The 13,831-nt window shown below is 54.6% G+C and overlaps 4 protein-coding genes across 4 annotated transcripts; 3 read left to right on the top strand and 1 right to left on the bottom strand.

The window, feature by feature from the left end:
• Positions 1–2,783: 2,783 nt before the first annotated feature.
• On the top strand, positions 2,784–4,596 carry PG986_006061 (uncharacterized protein; the record flags this gene model as incomplete). Its single annotated transcript, XM_066842283.1, has 3 exons — positions 2,784–3,141; positions 3,211–3,468; positions 3,542–4,596. The coding sequence occupies 3 exons, from the start codon at positions 2,784–2,786 to the stop codon at positions 4,594–4,596; spliced, it is 1,671 nt and encodes a 556-aa protein (XP_066702145.1).
• A 350-nt stretch (positions 4,597–4,946) lies between these two features.
• Positions 4,947–6,212, bottom strand: PG986_006060 (uncharacterized protein; the record flags this gene model as incomplete). Its single annotated transcript, XM_066842282.1, has 1 exon — positions 4,947–6,212. The coding sequence occupies one exon, from the start codon at positions 6,210–6,212 to the stop codon at positions 4,947–4,949; it is 1,266 nt and encodes a 421-aa protein (XP_066702144.1).
• A 694-nt stretch (positions 6,213–6,906) lies between these two features.
• On the top strand, positions 6,907–8,240 carry PG986_006059 (Histidinol-phosphate aminotransferase; the record flags this gene model as incomplete). The annotated part of the gene is made up of 2 exons (XM_066842281.1): positions 6,907–6,980; positions 7,034–8,240. The coding sequence occupies 2 exons, from the start codon at positions 6,907–6,909 to the stop codon at positions 8,238–8,240; spliced, it is 1,281 nt and encodes a 426-aa protein (XP_066702143.1).
• Positions 8,241–10,419: 2,179 nt separating this feature from the next.
• On the top strand, positions 10,420–11,826 carry PG986_006058 (nitric oxide dioxygenase; the record flags this gene model as incomplete). The annotated part of the gene is made up of 1 exon (XM_066842280.1): positions 10,420–11,826. The coding sequence occupies one exon, from the start codon at positions 10,420–10,422 to the stop codon at positions 11,824–11,826; it is 1,407 nt and encodes a 468-aa protein (XP_066702142.1).
• Positions 11,827–13,831: the final 2,005 nt, after the last annotated feature.

Below are 13,831 nucleotides of genomic sequence, written 5' to 3'. Positions count from 1 at the left end.
CAGCCGCGCTTGTAGTACCGTCGCACCGGCTTTCATCAGAACAGCAGCAGATGGCAGGCAGTCTCCGGCAAGACTTGTATCAAAACCCTACGTGACTACCTCTGGCTGCGGATAGTTTCAGATGATGGTACAATCACTCGTTGTGACACGGCATAGGATGACAGGAGGGAGTTGTCTAGGCGAGCCAGCGGGGAGAAGCCGATCGATTGTTCATCGACTGCCATCTGCCTCTTTTTCTTCTGCCGGTCTTGTTCTTTTTCTCATTTGCCTGCTCCCGAATGTCGGATCCATGGATCTAGCCAGTACCCCTTCCCCCATGGCCAGTATAGGATGGTTCGGGTACTCATCAGTCCTGCTTCACGACCAAATTTCCAAAGATGGTCCAGCCATGCGAACTGGTGGGGCCTTCGTCTCACCCAGCACGGCCATCACATCACCACGGCATTGCAATATATACATGTACATATACATATATACACATATACCTGCCTACTTGCGTATATACTTAGACCTTGATAGCACGAGCAATTACACGGACAATAAGCTTGAAGGTATGCTTTACTTCCCATGAGGCATGCTAGCCTTCTCTTAGTCTGTGCTGCAGTCTGTCCAAGGTGAGCTCTCCCCACCTGCCCTTTCCGTTTGTAGGCATTAGTTGCCCACGATGTGATTTGCTGGGGACGTTGGGAGGTCTTGTCCTATCGCGGGTCGGTGCAGATTCAGTGCGATTGGGACCCTGCTTGAAGACAGGTAACCACATCAGAGCTGTGACTCGAGATTGCCCTTTTCTGATCTTCTCGTCTGACGCGGTATACTTTGCCTTTTGGGAAGGGATACCCGGGAAGCAGCTTCTGCTCAAAGCGGCTTTCATTAATCCAGGGGCGTCATGTAAACACACACAGATACAAGGAAAGGGTTTGCCACTTACATACCAATACCAAGTGATTGAGAGCCACACCCTCTTCGTCTTCGAGCTATTGTTCGTAGAAGGTGGGCTATTGAATAAGTATTGCTTTGTTGCCTCACGAAGAGGCGAGCGAGTGTCTTCTGGTTTTCTGCAACAGGTCACTTGATCTCCGCAGCCACTGCCAGCCATGGGGAAAGCCTCTTTCGGCTGAACAGACGGGTCCTGTCACCAAGGTCGAGCACGGCCTCTTCCAAGACGGACAAGCTTCCGCCCTCTGTGACCAATTCGGATCGTTTCTATATGCTTGTACGCATCTCAGCTCGTGGGGAAAACATGGGTCAACGTGGTGACTACTGCAATCTCCGCATCAGCTAGAGCCACCCACCGTTGGACCGCCCTTTGGGGACACCGGCAATCTTCAGCAATCTTCAGCAATCTCGAAGGAGCCGCAGAGGACAACTCCTCCTCCTCCGTGGGCGGGTTGGGAAGGAAAAGAGTTGCCCGGTTAAGCACAGGACTCCCTACATTGCAAGTTCCCACTTGAGAGCAGCTGCATCTTGGGGAGCGGTCAGCATCAAGACATTCCCAGTCGGCTTCCCTTTCGTTTCGTTGCTCTCAGATATGACCAGTAGAGCGATCCCTCGCGGCCAGCAGGGGGAAACAAAAAAAATGACATGAAGACGGCCCCCCTGTCTATTTGGTTGGGGGCCATGAGATACACGTATGTCGAGTCAAGCAATCTTTGTCTGGGATCCCATCAGCTCATCAGTCGCTTTTCTTTGTTCTACTTCCTTCAGAACCCCGTCTAGCCTGGTAACCTCCCCGGCGCTAACTGCAGCTATCCGCCAAGCTGCTTCTGTCAAGACTGGCCCCCCGTACACGCTCCCATACAAGCCGGATCCCTGTTTGGGCTTTTTTGGCAATACAGTATTTGCTGTGTCAAACTCACTTGTTGTCTCTGGCAACAGATCCGCTGCGTCATGCAGTCGCCTGTGATCACCCCTTTCGGGCCAGCACTTGGGTTGGTGGAATAGACTGAAACCTGCCTAACCTCGATCTTGTGTATTGGGCACCGCTGATCCGACTTCCACCCATCTTGCTGCTGCTTCCGTCTGCTTGGGAGGGGGGGGGCTACATCGACAGTCTCTGGTACTTCTGAGTCCGTCCATTGATGGTAACAACAGCTTTGGAGGGGGGGAGAAGATCATGGTCACAAGGCGCCACGCTCCGTGAGGAGCACACACTTGCTCCGAAACGGGCTTCAACAAATTTCCCTCCACCTGTACCGAATGCCCCGTCCATGGCTACTTGATGGTAGTATAGATGGTCCAAGGGCCTCTTTCGTCCTCGCTCCACCCTCGTCAACGTCCTTCTCGCCTGCCCTATTCTCCGCCGCTGCTTACTCAGTGGCTTTGAACTCGATATTCCCAAAAAGCGGTGGGCGTACACAAACGGGCTTCTCTGCTCTCACAGGTCGATTCCAAGACATAGTCGACAAAGAAAGCTGCACCGAATACTATCAGCGACAAGGCTGCGCCGGTCACCGCCAAGTGTCCCACCAGGGAGCTGCATGACTGGATACAGCCAAGAAAGAAGCAATCTCGGCCCCTTGTGGCAAAGCCAGCTCGTCTTCTTTGCGGAGGAGTATTTGGTGCCTGCTATTCCCCAAGCTGTTTGCCTAGTTTTTATATCGTCGTGGTTTTTTTTTTTTTTCTTTTTTCCTTCTTGATCCTCCTCCAGGCATATCCTGCAAGCGCTGTCTGAGGTCTGGCATATTCGCCCATCCAGTCTACTGTACACTCCCCTGGCCAGCAACCTCGACTTGCAGCATTGCCATCACCAGTTCCAAGACATCCCCCGCTCGCATTTCACCGCCATGCTGTCCGTGGCATCTATTCTTAACCCTGCCCCGTCGGGGCCTTCCAGGCATCGACTCCCTCCAAGCCCGGCAGCATCGTCACCCACGAACTCCTTTGCTGACGAGACTGCATTCTTCGAGCGGCCCATCATGCCCAAGCAAAAGGTAGCAAAGGACGCGGCTGTTTTTACAAAGGGAAAGCCTAAAGGTACTGTCAACTTCCAACCGCACGAAAGATTGGACGAAACCTCATTGCGCGAGGCCCGGAAGTTCCAGGTGTTCCCCCTCGGGAAGATACAGGACTACTGCCGGCACATCCCATACAACAGCGGCAAAAAGGACTTCTTCGAGAAAACTGGCCGGGAGAGCTTTGAAGGTAATCATCATGAAAAACTCAATAACCGCGCATTTGCAAGGCAGGATCTCTGACCACGCGATATAACAGTTTTCCAGTATGTCTTCAGACTTCCCGGTGACGACACCGAGTATGTGGTGATGTGGGACTATAACGTTGGCCTCGTCCGCATGACTCCTTTCTTCAAGTGTTGCAAGTATTCCAAAGTGAGCCAAACACCTGCCTTGATCGTCGCTCGAGGACCTGTCTCTGATCCGGCCAAGACCACACCCGCCAAGATGTTGAACATGAACCCGGGTCTCAAAGAGATCACCCACAGTATCACAGGAGGTTCGATCATGGCTCAAGGTAAGTAACTACATACTTTTACCATACCTACTTATGGCCTCCATCGTATAAAGTCTAACGCCTCGACTTCAAGGATATTGGATGCCCTTCAATTGTGCCCAAGCCGTCTGTGCAACTTTCTGCTACCGTATTGCCGGAGCCTTGATTCCTATTTTCGGACCGGGTTTCCCGTCTATGTGCATCCCTACTGATGCGCCAGAACATGGTCGTATGATCATTGATCCAACCACCATCCTCCACTCAACACGCGAGGCAGATCGCTTCCGACGACTCTATTCGAACATGGTCACGTCCGCAAGTGGCAGCAGCGTGAGCCCAAGTCGAGACCATCGCCGGCCCATCCGGCTCGGCGGCTACGACGACGCCAGACCGGAATACCCACGCCTGCGGGTGCGGAGACCATTCTTCAGCAGCGAGAACCCGTACGGCATCGACACAGACGGCGAGGTCTCACCGGCGACCAACCGCAGCCTCCATGACCGTTTATTGTACTCTCCCATTCAAGTTCTCACGCCGTTACGACCCCCGACGAGTAGCTGGACGCCCGTCAACAACCCCCATCCCCACCGTCATCATCGCTACGACACAGTGCCGCCTCCTCCTCCACCACCACCACCTCACAACCATTGGCTGAGTGCAGTACCACGCCTGGCCAGTCCGCAACCTTACCATCACGTAGCTCATCCTCCTATGCATACCCCGAGCCCGGCCATCTACCATCATCATCACCATCACAGTCACGTGCCCAATATTCCCCCCTTCGCAACCCCTTCTATCAGACGGCAACAGCTGTCGCAACGGGAGTCGCCGCGTAAACGATCGGCAGAACACTTGGAGCAAGGCCACAGCGAGGTTGTTCGTGTCGAAAGTGGCGGGAGACGGGAAATGATCTCCCTACAGTGGCCGGCTGCCTTCACACCGTCCATGAAAGAAGAGAAGAAACCTGCTACTACTACAGAGGCAGCAGCCCTTGGGCCGGAAAAGAAGGCCGCACTACTCCTCATGAATCTGAGCGTTCGGGAAACCACATCCAGAAACAATGCAAGACCAGGGGGTGTCGCTTCGGCATCAACTTCACCCACCGACGTAGCGTTCCCACGAAAGAGGCAGAGGGCCAGCTCCATGTGATGTGGCAAGCCGAGTGGTGAAGCTTGTCATCCAATGTGGTGGATAAAATCGGGTATGGTCTGCAAAGGAGCAGCGCTTGTGTGAGAAAATATCGGCATTGGGTTGGACATGTGCGGCGTTTTCTTGGGGGGTTTTGTGTCTTTAAGGGGCAAATATCGGTTTGCATTTCCATCATCATCATCATGGTAGGGGTCCAAAAGCAACTCGTCAAAACGGGTATTTAACTTGTAATATCATTACTGTCATCAACATCAACTGTCGTGAACATCAAACCATACTGCATATCATGGGTTCATAATTTATTTGCTTTTTTTTTTTATCTTCTTCGACGCGGTGCGGGCGTAGTTCCATCAATGACCTGCCCGCTTAGCTTTCTCTTCCTTGTACTTTTGTAGCCAGCTCGCGGCCTTTGCCATGGGCAGCACAAACAGCCGCACCACTTCGTCAACCACCTCGACGTTATTCGAAGACAGGACCTTGAGAAGCGAGACCTTCTTGCCGACTTTGATGATGCCGCCTGACGCAGTGTCCATGTAGCATTCCACGTTCGCCAGCGTGTATTCTCCCTTCTGGTCCCACGGCAGCGGGAACACGTAGCCGAGGTGGTCCGCGAGGGTCTCGGTCTCGTTGAAGGCCTTGATGAAGTCGGTCTCGTAGTCGGCCGGGTACAGCAAAAGGGCCGGGAAGCTGACGGCGCTGCGCGGGTCGTCCGGGTCCGGCACCAGCTGGATTTTGGCGTCCTCCATCTCGGGCGGCTTCTCCGTCGTGCGGGTCGTGATATTGCGCGCCTGCAGCGCCGCCTTGAGCAGGACCTCGCGCCGTTTCTCGCGCGCGACGCGCTCGTCCTCCTTGCGTTGCTTCGCCGTGACCAGCTCGTTGCGCTTGATGATGTCTCGCGCCACGGCCTGCAGCGCCGTGTTCTTCTCGTCCAGCGCCAGCCCACGCGCGCACGCGTCGTCAGCCTCGGCGATGCGGTCCACGGCTAGCAGCGCCCGTGCCGACCGGTAGAAGGCCTTGACGTTGCGCGGGTTCAGGCGCAGGGCGCCTGCGCAGTCGAGCCAGCAGCTGCGGTAGTTCTTCAGTTCCAGGTGGCAAGCGGCGCGGTTGACATAGGAGGCCTCGAGGACTTTACGTTGCTCCTGGATCTCCTCCTCGCCTATTTCCTCATCGGGGGTGTCACTTGTCGTTGGCACAGCTGGCGGGGTCTCCCCTTTTGCGACGGCGGCGCGCCTCCGCTCCTCGGCCGCGAGGACCAAGATTCCCTTGGTGTAGAACTCCTTGGCATCCCACCAGCCCTTGACCTTGAAGCACTCATTGCCCTTGTTCTTGAAGTCCGTGGCGACGTCCAGAGGCGACCCCTCGTAGGCCATGGCCTTCAGTGCCTCGGTCTCGTCGTTCTCCTCCAGATCCGTCATGAAGAAGGGCGACTGTTTGAGCTCTTCGTATACTTCATCGACTGTCTTCCTGTGTGTCATGGCGCGACCGGGCGAGAGCTCCGGCCCTACCACGGCGGGTTTGCCATCACTGCCATCGGTTTTGGCGCCATCCTGCTGCTGTGAGTCGGATGCGACTTGCAGCCTGGCAGCCAACTGATCGGTGATCTCCTCAATGTGCATCGTCCTCCCGTTTTGTGCGTCTTATCTTCTGTGCCGCAGAACTCTTGATACTGCCCAGAAATGTGTTGTCCCGACGAATTCAAGTCCTTCCCACTATGGACTGACAAGAAACAAGAAATATGAGGGTTGACGTATTTAGTCGATCTGAGATTCACTTTCTCTCCAATCGTACAAAGATGCAGGTGGGTAGGGTTAAAAATAAAATTTCCACCAGGTACTACTGCGCTACTTACTCGCTGTTCTTGAAAGATAACACCGCCACCGGTGCATAGTTTCCAGCAGAGAAAAATACACCCCAGTATGTTCCGGGAAGTCAAATTAATGAGGACTGATTTTTCGGATGAGAAATAAGAGTCACTACGGCTGAGGGACCAGACTTGGTGAGGCAAGACAGAAAGTACCCGAGCCCCAATGCCGGCGTCGGACACCACGCAAAGCGGGCCCCGTGTTTTTGACTGTACACTCACTGCTGCTGGGCTGTCTGTCTCTGTCTCCAGCCTCGGTTCGCCATCAGTTGCAGTTTACGAGTGACTCCCACCAGACTGTACTTGTAGCGGCCAACGCCGGAACACACTCGTGAGTCAAGGGATCTGTGAAATCAACCTTACACCTGGTTCCCAAAGCACTCATAAGCCCTGGAAACCCATTCTATTCACATCAAGGACGGTCACAACCGCAACCCAGCCACAGCGTCATGTCGCCTTTCAACCTGCAAACCTGCGCCAGGGCCAATATCCTGGCGCTTGAACCTTACCGATGCGCCAGAGAGTACGTCGAACCCGACACCTGCGTGTGGCAGTGGCAGCTGACTTCTGGCTTAGTGACTACAAAGATGATGGCACAAACATCTTGCTGGACGCAAACGAGAACGCTTATGGCCCCTCATTGCCTAAAGCGGCAGTCGAAAAGGCATCTTCCTCCTCCGTCGGTACCAAGGGGCCGGAAATCGATTTCTTGGGATTGCACAGATACCCGGACCCTCACCAGCATGCCCTGAAACAGCTGTTGTGCAATCAGCGCAACACACACCACCACACCCCCAAGACCATCACCCCGGAAAACCTTTTCGTTGGCGTGGGCAGCGATGAAGCCATCGACGGTCTGCTCCGCTGCTTCTGCGTTCCGGCACGGGATCGCATCCTGGTCTGCCCGCCGACATACGGCATGTACTCGGTATCGGCCCAGGTCAACGATGTGGGCCTTGTGAAGGTACCACTGCTCCCCGCGCCGGCGTTCGGTATCGATGTCGACGCGGTAACCTCCGCGCTCTCCAACGAGAAGGACATCAAGCTGGTCTATTTCTGCTCACCAGGCAACCCGACGGGCTCCCTGCTGGCCAAGGAAGATGTCAGACGGATCCTCGAGCACCCAACCTGGAACGGCGTGGTTGTGCTCGACGAAGCTTATATCGACTTCTCGCCCGATGGCGCTTCCATGGCCGAGTGGGTCGCTGAGTGGCCTAATCTGGTAGTCCTGCAGACCCTATCTAAAGCCTTTGGCCTGGCAGGCATCCGACTGGGAGCGGCCTTTGCCTCAGCGCCCATCGCGCGGCTACTCAACAGCCTCAAGGCGCCCTACAACATCTCAAGCCCAACCAGCGCACTGGCGTCGTACGCCGTCTCGGCCGAGGGCGTAGCAACGATGCGGGGTAACTTGGAGAAGCTTGTGGCGCAACGCAACAGGCTGATCCAGGAGCTTCCCAAGATCACGGGCGTCGGCCGGCTGCGGGGAGGTACAGAGAGCAACTTCCTGCTGTACGAGATACTCAATGCGAAGGGTGAAGCAGACAACGTCACGGCGCTGGCAGTGTACGAAACGCTAGCGGAGAATAAGGGCGTCGTGGTGCGATTCCGGGGTAAGGAGCATGGTTGTCTCGGGTGCCTCCGGATCACAGTGGGCACGGAAGACGAAGTCACGAGGTTCCTTGCTGCAATCGAGAAGACCCTGACCGAGATCCACGCCAAGCAGAACGGAGCCCCAGCCGATGAGGCTAAAAAGGAGGCTGAAGCCAGTGGCGTTGTCGCATAAAAGCCATATAGAAAACATTCACATGCTGTAGTGTCCAATAGAGATGAAAGAGATATAGATGTCGCAAGTTGTGTCCAACATGGCTAGCCGGTGTCGTCTGTTCTCGGTGGTTTTTTTTTTTTTTTTTCTATTTATCTTGGGGATTCACAACATCAGGCGAGATGAGCAGTTCTAGGATCTGGAATCCGTTCGTCGTATTCCAGCATCAAGACCAACGACCAGGTGGGCGCCCAGCAATCCGGGTGCCGGGTGGCGCCAAGTGAAGATACGGTAGCACGCGGCATGCGCCATGACCTGGCCCATCTACAGATCATTTCCACAAGATCACAGCCGACGGGGGGCCATCTGGCCTCCTGTTGATTAGCGACAGCAGCAAATGCATGTTTTGTGGCTTACTTAAGAGCCGTTGGCGTTATAGCGGAGGAGGGACGAGAAGGTCTGTGGGATCCGATTCGACAGAGCTGCCTGCTTCCAGAAACCTTATGCACCGGCCCGCGGCTACCCCAGAGTCCCAGACTGGCTGGGCCGACATGGAGCTCGATATTCCGGAGAAAGATTCGCTATATTCTTTCTTCTTTTTCTTTCGTGTGCCACAGAACGGGGTCTGGAGCAGGCCTGGCCGCCCGGGACCCTGAAGCTTTGGGGCCCTGGGGTTCGTTGGGTGGCGGGTGGGTCCGCTGTAGCTGCCGCTGTAGCTGGGCATGGTACAACTTAAGACTCCAAGACAGAACAAAGACCCCGACTCGCCTGCCTGGCGGGCCCTGCTGATTGCTCGTCCGATAATGGCGCCATTTCTAGCCAGAAGTCGTTCGACGTCTTGTCCAGGTTGTGTCAATACCATGCGAGCCTTCGAGCTTGGGCGGATGGGCTGCAGCTTCCGAAACTCTCTCTCTTTTTTTTTCTCTTTTTCTCAACTCGGCTACCGGAGCAGTAAGCGAGGAGCCAGCCATTCCCAGGTCCTCCCAGTTGTTCTCGTCGGCGATCTGCGGCGGTGGCCACACTATCATCGCAACATGGCGGGGGAGCAGCAAAGAAGGCCATTAATAGCCGGGGCGGTGGCTTGAATATGGGTATGGGGCAGCAATAAGCCTGACCGGGTTGGCTCAGTACATGTATTTATTTTTATATGTATGCATTCTGGATCAAATGGATGATCGTCAATCGATCATTGAATCAATTGATTGATGTACTTACTTACTTACATACTTGACCTAACCAGCCCAACAACGTCCAACGTGCACCTCCAACCAGGTAACATGAATTCTATTTCTCCGGAGGCTCCAATAACGCCCCAACAATTGCGTGGGCCGGTGCCGCCCACAGTGCTCGCCCTATATACCGCATTGGATATTGCACCCGAAGCCACCTGCACATGCTGCATTACACCTGCACACCCTACATACGGACGGACTACCTGTACCGCTCCATGCTGCCTGACAGTACGGCGGCGGAGCACCACGGTCCAGTAGAGCCAGCACGGGCTAGCAGTAGCAGTACCACCCTTCCTTATGTTCAATGTTCCTATCCTTGTGGGGGGGGCACAGGGCCTATGCAACTTCTGTTTCATGGATGACTTGGATGGGCGTTCGGGATCACGCGACTGCAGCAGGATTTTCTGCGCTGCCATGGCCTATGTCCTATGTCATATTCCGTGCTCTGTCTCGTGTGCGTTTTCTGCTACAGACTGCCTGACTGATCACTCCTGGGCGCTGGCTTTCTCCCCCGAAGTAAACTGAAGTAACCGATACATCATTTTTTGTGGTTCGGTGGGACCTTCCACGACTTCTAGATCACGAAGTGCCAACCTGCCCCGGGTGTATCATGCTTTCCACGCTTACTCGAGCCCCCATCCTCGTCCTCGTCCGGCCTTGTGACAGTCACAAAGTCTGAACAAGTGTAAAGGACGGCCCAAGTCTAGTCTCCTCCGTCTTGTTTTCTTGTTCTCCTTCCACAACAACACCTCCTCCATCGCCACCATCAACAACAACACTAACGAACGCTATCAGCTCTTCTTGTCTCGTGCCCCATTGACCCTCTCTCCTCTTCTTGTGTGCCCGTCTCTGCTAACCTCGTCGTTCGTCACGAGACTTGCGCACGAGAAACAGAGAGATAGAAAGAAAGAAAGAAAGCTACGGAGACGAGAAAGAGACATAACCCGAGAGAAGAGGAACCCACCCCCATGGCGCTATCATACCAGCAAGCCAAGCTCGTCAAGGGCACTGTGCCCATCTTGAAGGAGCATGGAGAACACATCGCCACCGTCTTTTACAAGACGATGCTCAAGGATCACCCAGAACTCAATGACTACTTCAACAGCGTGCACATGAGGTCGGGCATGCAGCCCCGGGCCCTGACGTCGCTCATCTTGTCCTTTGCCGCTAACGTTAGTCACCTGAGCGAGCTGGGTACAAAGCTAGAGCGCGTGGCCAACAAGCACGTCAGTCTGGGCATCCAGCCCGACCAGTATGAGATTGTCGGCAAGTACCTGATACGCGCACTCGCCGCCGTGCTGGGGGAGGCCATGACGGAGGAAGTCCGGGTGGCATGGACCAAGGCATATTGGATAATGGCCAACATGCTGATGAGCCGCGAGGTGCAGCTTTACAAGAGCTTTGGCACGTGGACCGGGTGGCGGAAATTCTACATCAGCGGCAAGACCCCCGAAACCCCCGACAACGACATGATTTCTTTCCGGCTCAAGCCCCTGGACGGTTCGCCATTGCCCGATTTCCTGCCGGGCCAGTACGTGTCCATCCAACTTCGCGTGCCCGGCTCGGGATACCTCCAATCTCGACAGTACTCGCTGAGCGACGCCCCCAGGTCAGACTCCTACCGCATTACCGTGAAGCGACTTCTGGCGCGCGACGATGCCTGTGCGTATTGCGACGCAGAATCCCCCGCCGGATCGCTCAATTCCGGAATCAGCGGCCATAGCCGCGCCTCCACCTTTTCTACCGCTGTTGCCAGCACAACGAAGGGACACTACTTTGGCAGCGGCCAAGACCACTGTTCCAGGCCACAAGGAATCGTATCGAACCTGATGCTGGACCAGATGCAGGTGGGCGATGTCCTCGAGCTTACTCACCCTGTTGGCGAGTTCCACCTCAATACGGATCCGGAGCATGGCTCCATGCCGCTCGTCCTGATATCGGCGGGCAACGGCGTGACGCCACTGCTGTCCATGTTGAACACCATTAGCGAGAAGCATCTTGAGAGACCCGTCTCATGGATTCAGGGGTCTCAGAATGCCATCCCATTCGAAGAACACGTCAAGAAATTGGCAAAGTCCAATCCTAGGCTCAAGACCACCTTCTTCAATACCGGGTTCGGCATGCAGGATCTAGCCGAGTCTTCAGAGAGCAACGGGTTTGGCTACTACCTCGAATGGCTTAAGCCCGAGGACATGTACTTTGACAACAAGTCGACCGAGTACTACATTTGTGGACCCAGGCGGTTCATGCTGGACATGGCAAGCTACCTTAGCACGAACGGTGTGATGCCAAGCCAGGTACGGCACGAGTTGCATGCCACAGGTTTCTTTGAGCTGGACCCGCCAATGGAGGCGAATCGTCGCAAGGAGACATGAGATGGAAGACGGAACTGATATTGAGTCGGAAAGGGGCTGTAACCTTGGCCCGGAGGCGCTCAAAGGGAGCTCGAGGGTATGATACTATGATTAGGTAATTTGGCAGGGGTTTTTATTTGTGTTGGGGCGTTTGGTGCTCATTTATTAGACGAAACGGCAAGGGTGGGGAAAGCATACGACAAGATAAAACGAAGAAAGGAACCAAAATGATAGAAAGAGGGGGAACACAAGCAATATGTATAGATAGGTTGAGCACTCATCTCTATATGTTCAGATTAATTGACCGTGCTAGCTTCGGTTGCCTTCAACAATAGCCTTGTCAGTGCTAGGTATGTGACACACACACACACACATGCACGTGGGGAGAGGGAGAGGCAGGGGCAGAGGCAGAGAGAAGGACAGAGCAGACGTACTTGGGGGGCTTTATTTTATCCTATTCATCGTTTTCTTTGGAGGCCACCGCTCTCATTCGGACTGCCCTGGTCTGAGGGGGGAATCGTAGCACGAACCTGCCAAGGTCGGATATGATGTACCAGTCTACCTGTCGCTGCTATATATGGATATAAGTTCAGCACCGGCGGTGACTATCCCCAAGCTCATGGGTGGCGACGTTTGAGTCGCAGACTGCAGACGGGGTCCGGACTGGACAACCAGGGGTTTCTGCTGACGTGGAAAGGCTCCCGCCGATCGTCCATAGCCGGTTCCCCCTCCCCCAACAACGCTGGCGGGGGGCGGGGGAGCCGGCGCTGGATGCGCGGTAATGGCCATAGCGGTGCCAGTGGATAATGGACCATATTGCTAAACGTATCACTACTCGTGGAATGAGGTAGTATCAGAGGCCATATTTACATTGATGTGTCTGTGGCAGTTGGGGGATGGGAATGTCGTAAGAACGTTGGCTGGGTTAATCGATGATGTCCCCGGTGAGGCTGGGCACTCTCGGGCTGCCAAAACCGCGGTATCCCAGGCCAGTCGGATCGTTTGCGTTGGATGGGGATGATCGACGCGTGAACTTATGCTGGCCGTTCCCGGCGCTGTCATCATCGTTGGTGATTGAGACTGCGGCTAGGCTTGTAGATGGCATTCTCAGCAGTACCTTTCTGCGCGACTGGTTATATCCAAGTGCTTGTAAAGCTCGACATCCTAAGCGTTTGGTTAAATTCATATGAATATTATACGATACGAAATAAGCGTGACGAACCGGGGGGGGATCCTTGCTCATCCAGGCCCGTGTTGAAAATATGTACCCGTTGGGCAGACGGACTCATTAATCAGCCACCACAGAAACATATATGTCGAGGAGGTTTTGAAAAGAAAAGAAAAAAGGCAATATAACAAGCACAGTATACATCTATTGACTGCGGAGGTGATAAGCTTGGTAGAACCCCCCCTCGGAAAATGGGCTGCCCGGAGGCCCGAAGGAAAAGGTATGAGCCCGACAATCAGGAGGGGGTTCTCACGGAGGCCCGAGATGTAGCGCGAGGCTTGACTCCTGAGGACTGGTTGCGGTTGAATGTGACCGATCCAAGGCTGCCAATCGAGTAAGCCAGGGCTGACCTGGCCCTACATCGTTGTATAGGCTGCCAGGCCGTCTGCTCGACGCCACATGATACAGGGGCGAAGGACATGCCGTGGGTATGACATGCTATAATTTGTTTGTTGTTACGGCTGATGACTGACTCGGGGCAAACCCAGCCGGCGCAGTGCGACGTCAAATGAACCTGCTCCGGATGTCATCACATGGCTCTACCAGGAAACTACCAGCTTGTTCACCATAATACTGTGTGTATTGCCCTTCTCCACCGACTAATGGCGGCAGGCCAAAGCATCCCTGATGCTGCCTGTTTCAGCTATTCGAGTGCTTATGTAAAAGGTGCCCCCATTTTACTGAAGTCGTAGGTACCGTCTCAACGTAATGACAGATGGAGTCTCCGGCCGCGCTCAACGGTTATGATTAAGAGGGCAATCCTGAAACCCAACCCCACAATGGCACGAAATCCAAAAT

The sequence above is a fragment of the Apiospora aurea genome (genome assembly GCF_038362705.1).
Source record: "Apiospora aurea strain CBS 24483 chromosome Unknown utg000004l_segment0_segment0, whole genome shotgun sequence".
In the NCBI taxonomy this organism is placed as follows: domain Eukaryota; kingdom Fungi; phylum Ascomycota; class Sordariomycetes; order Amphisphaeriales; family Apiosporaceae; genus Apiospora; species Apiospora aurea.
The sequence above is the reverse complement of the archived record's forward strand: the minus strand, read 5'-3'. Positions and strand labels throughout refer to the sequence as shown.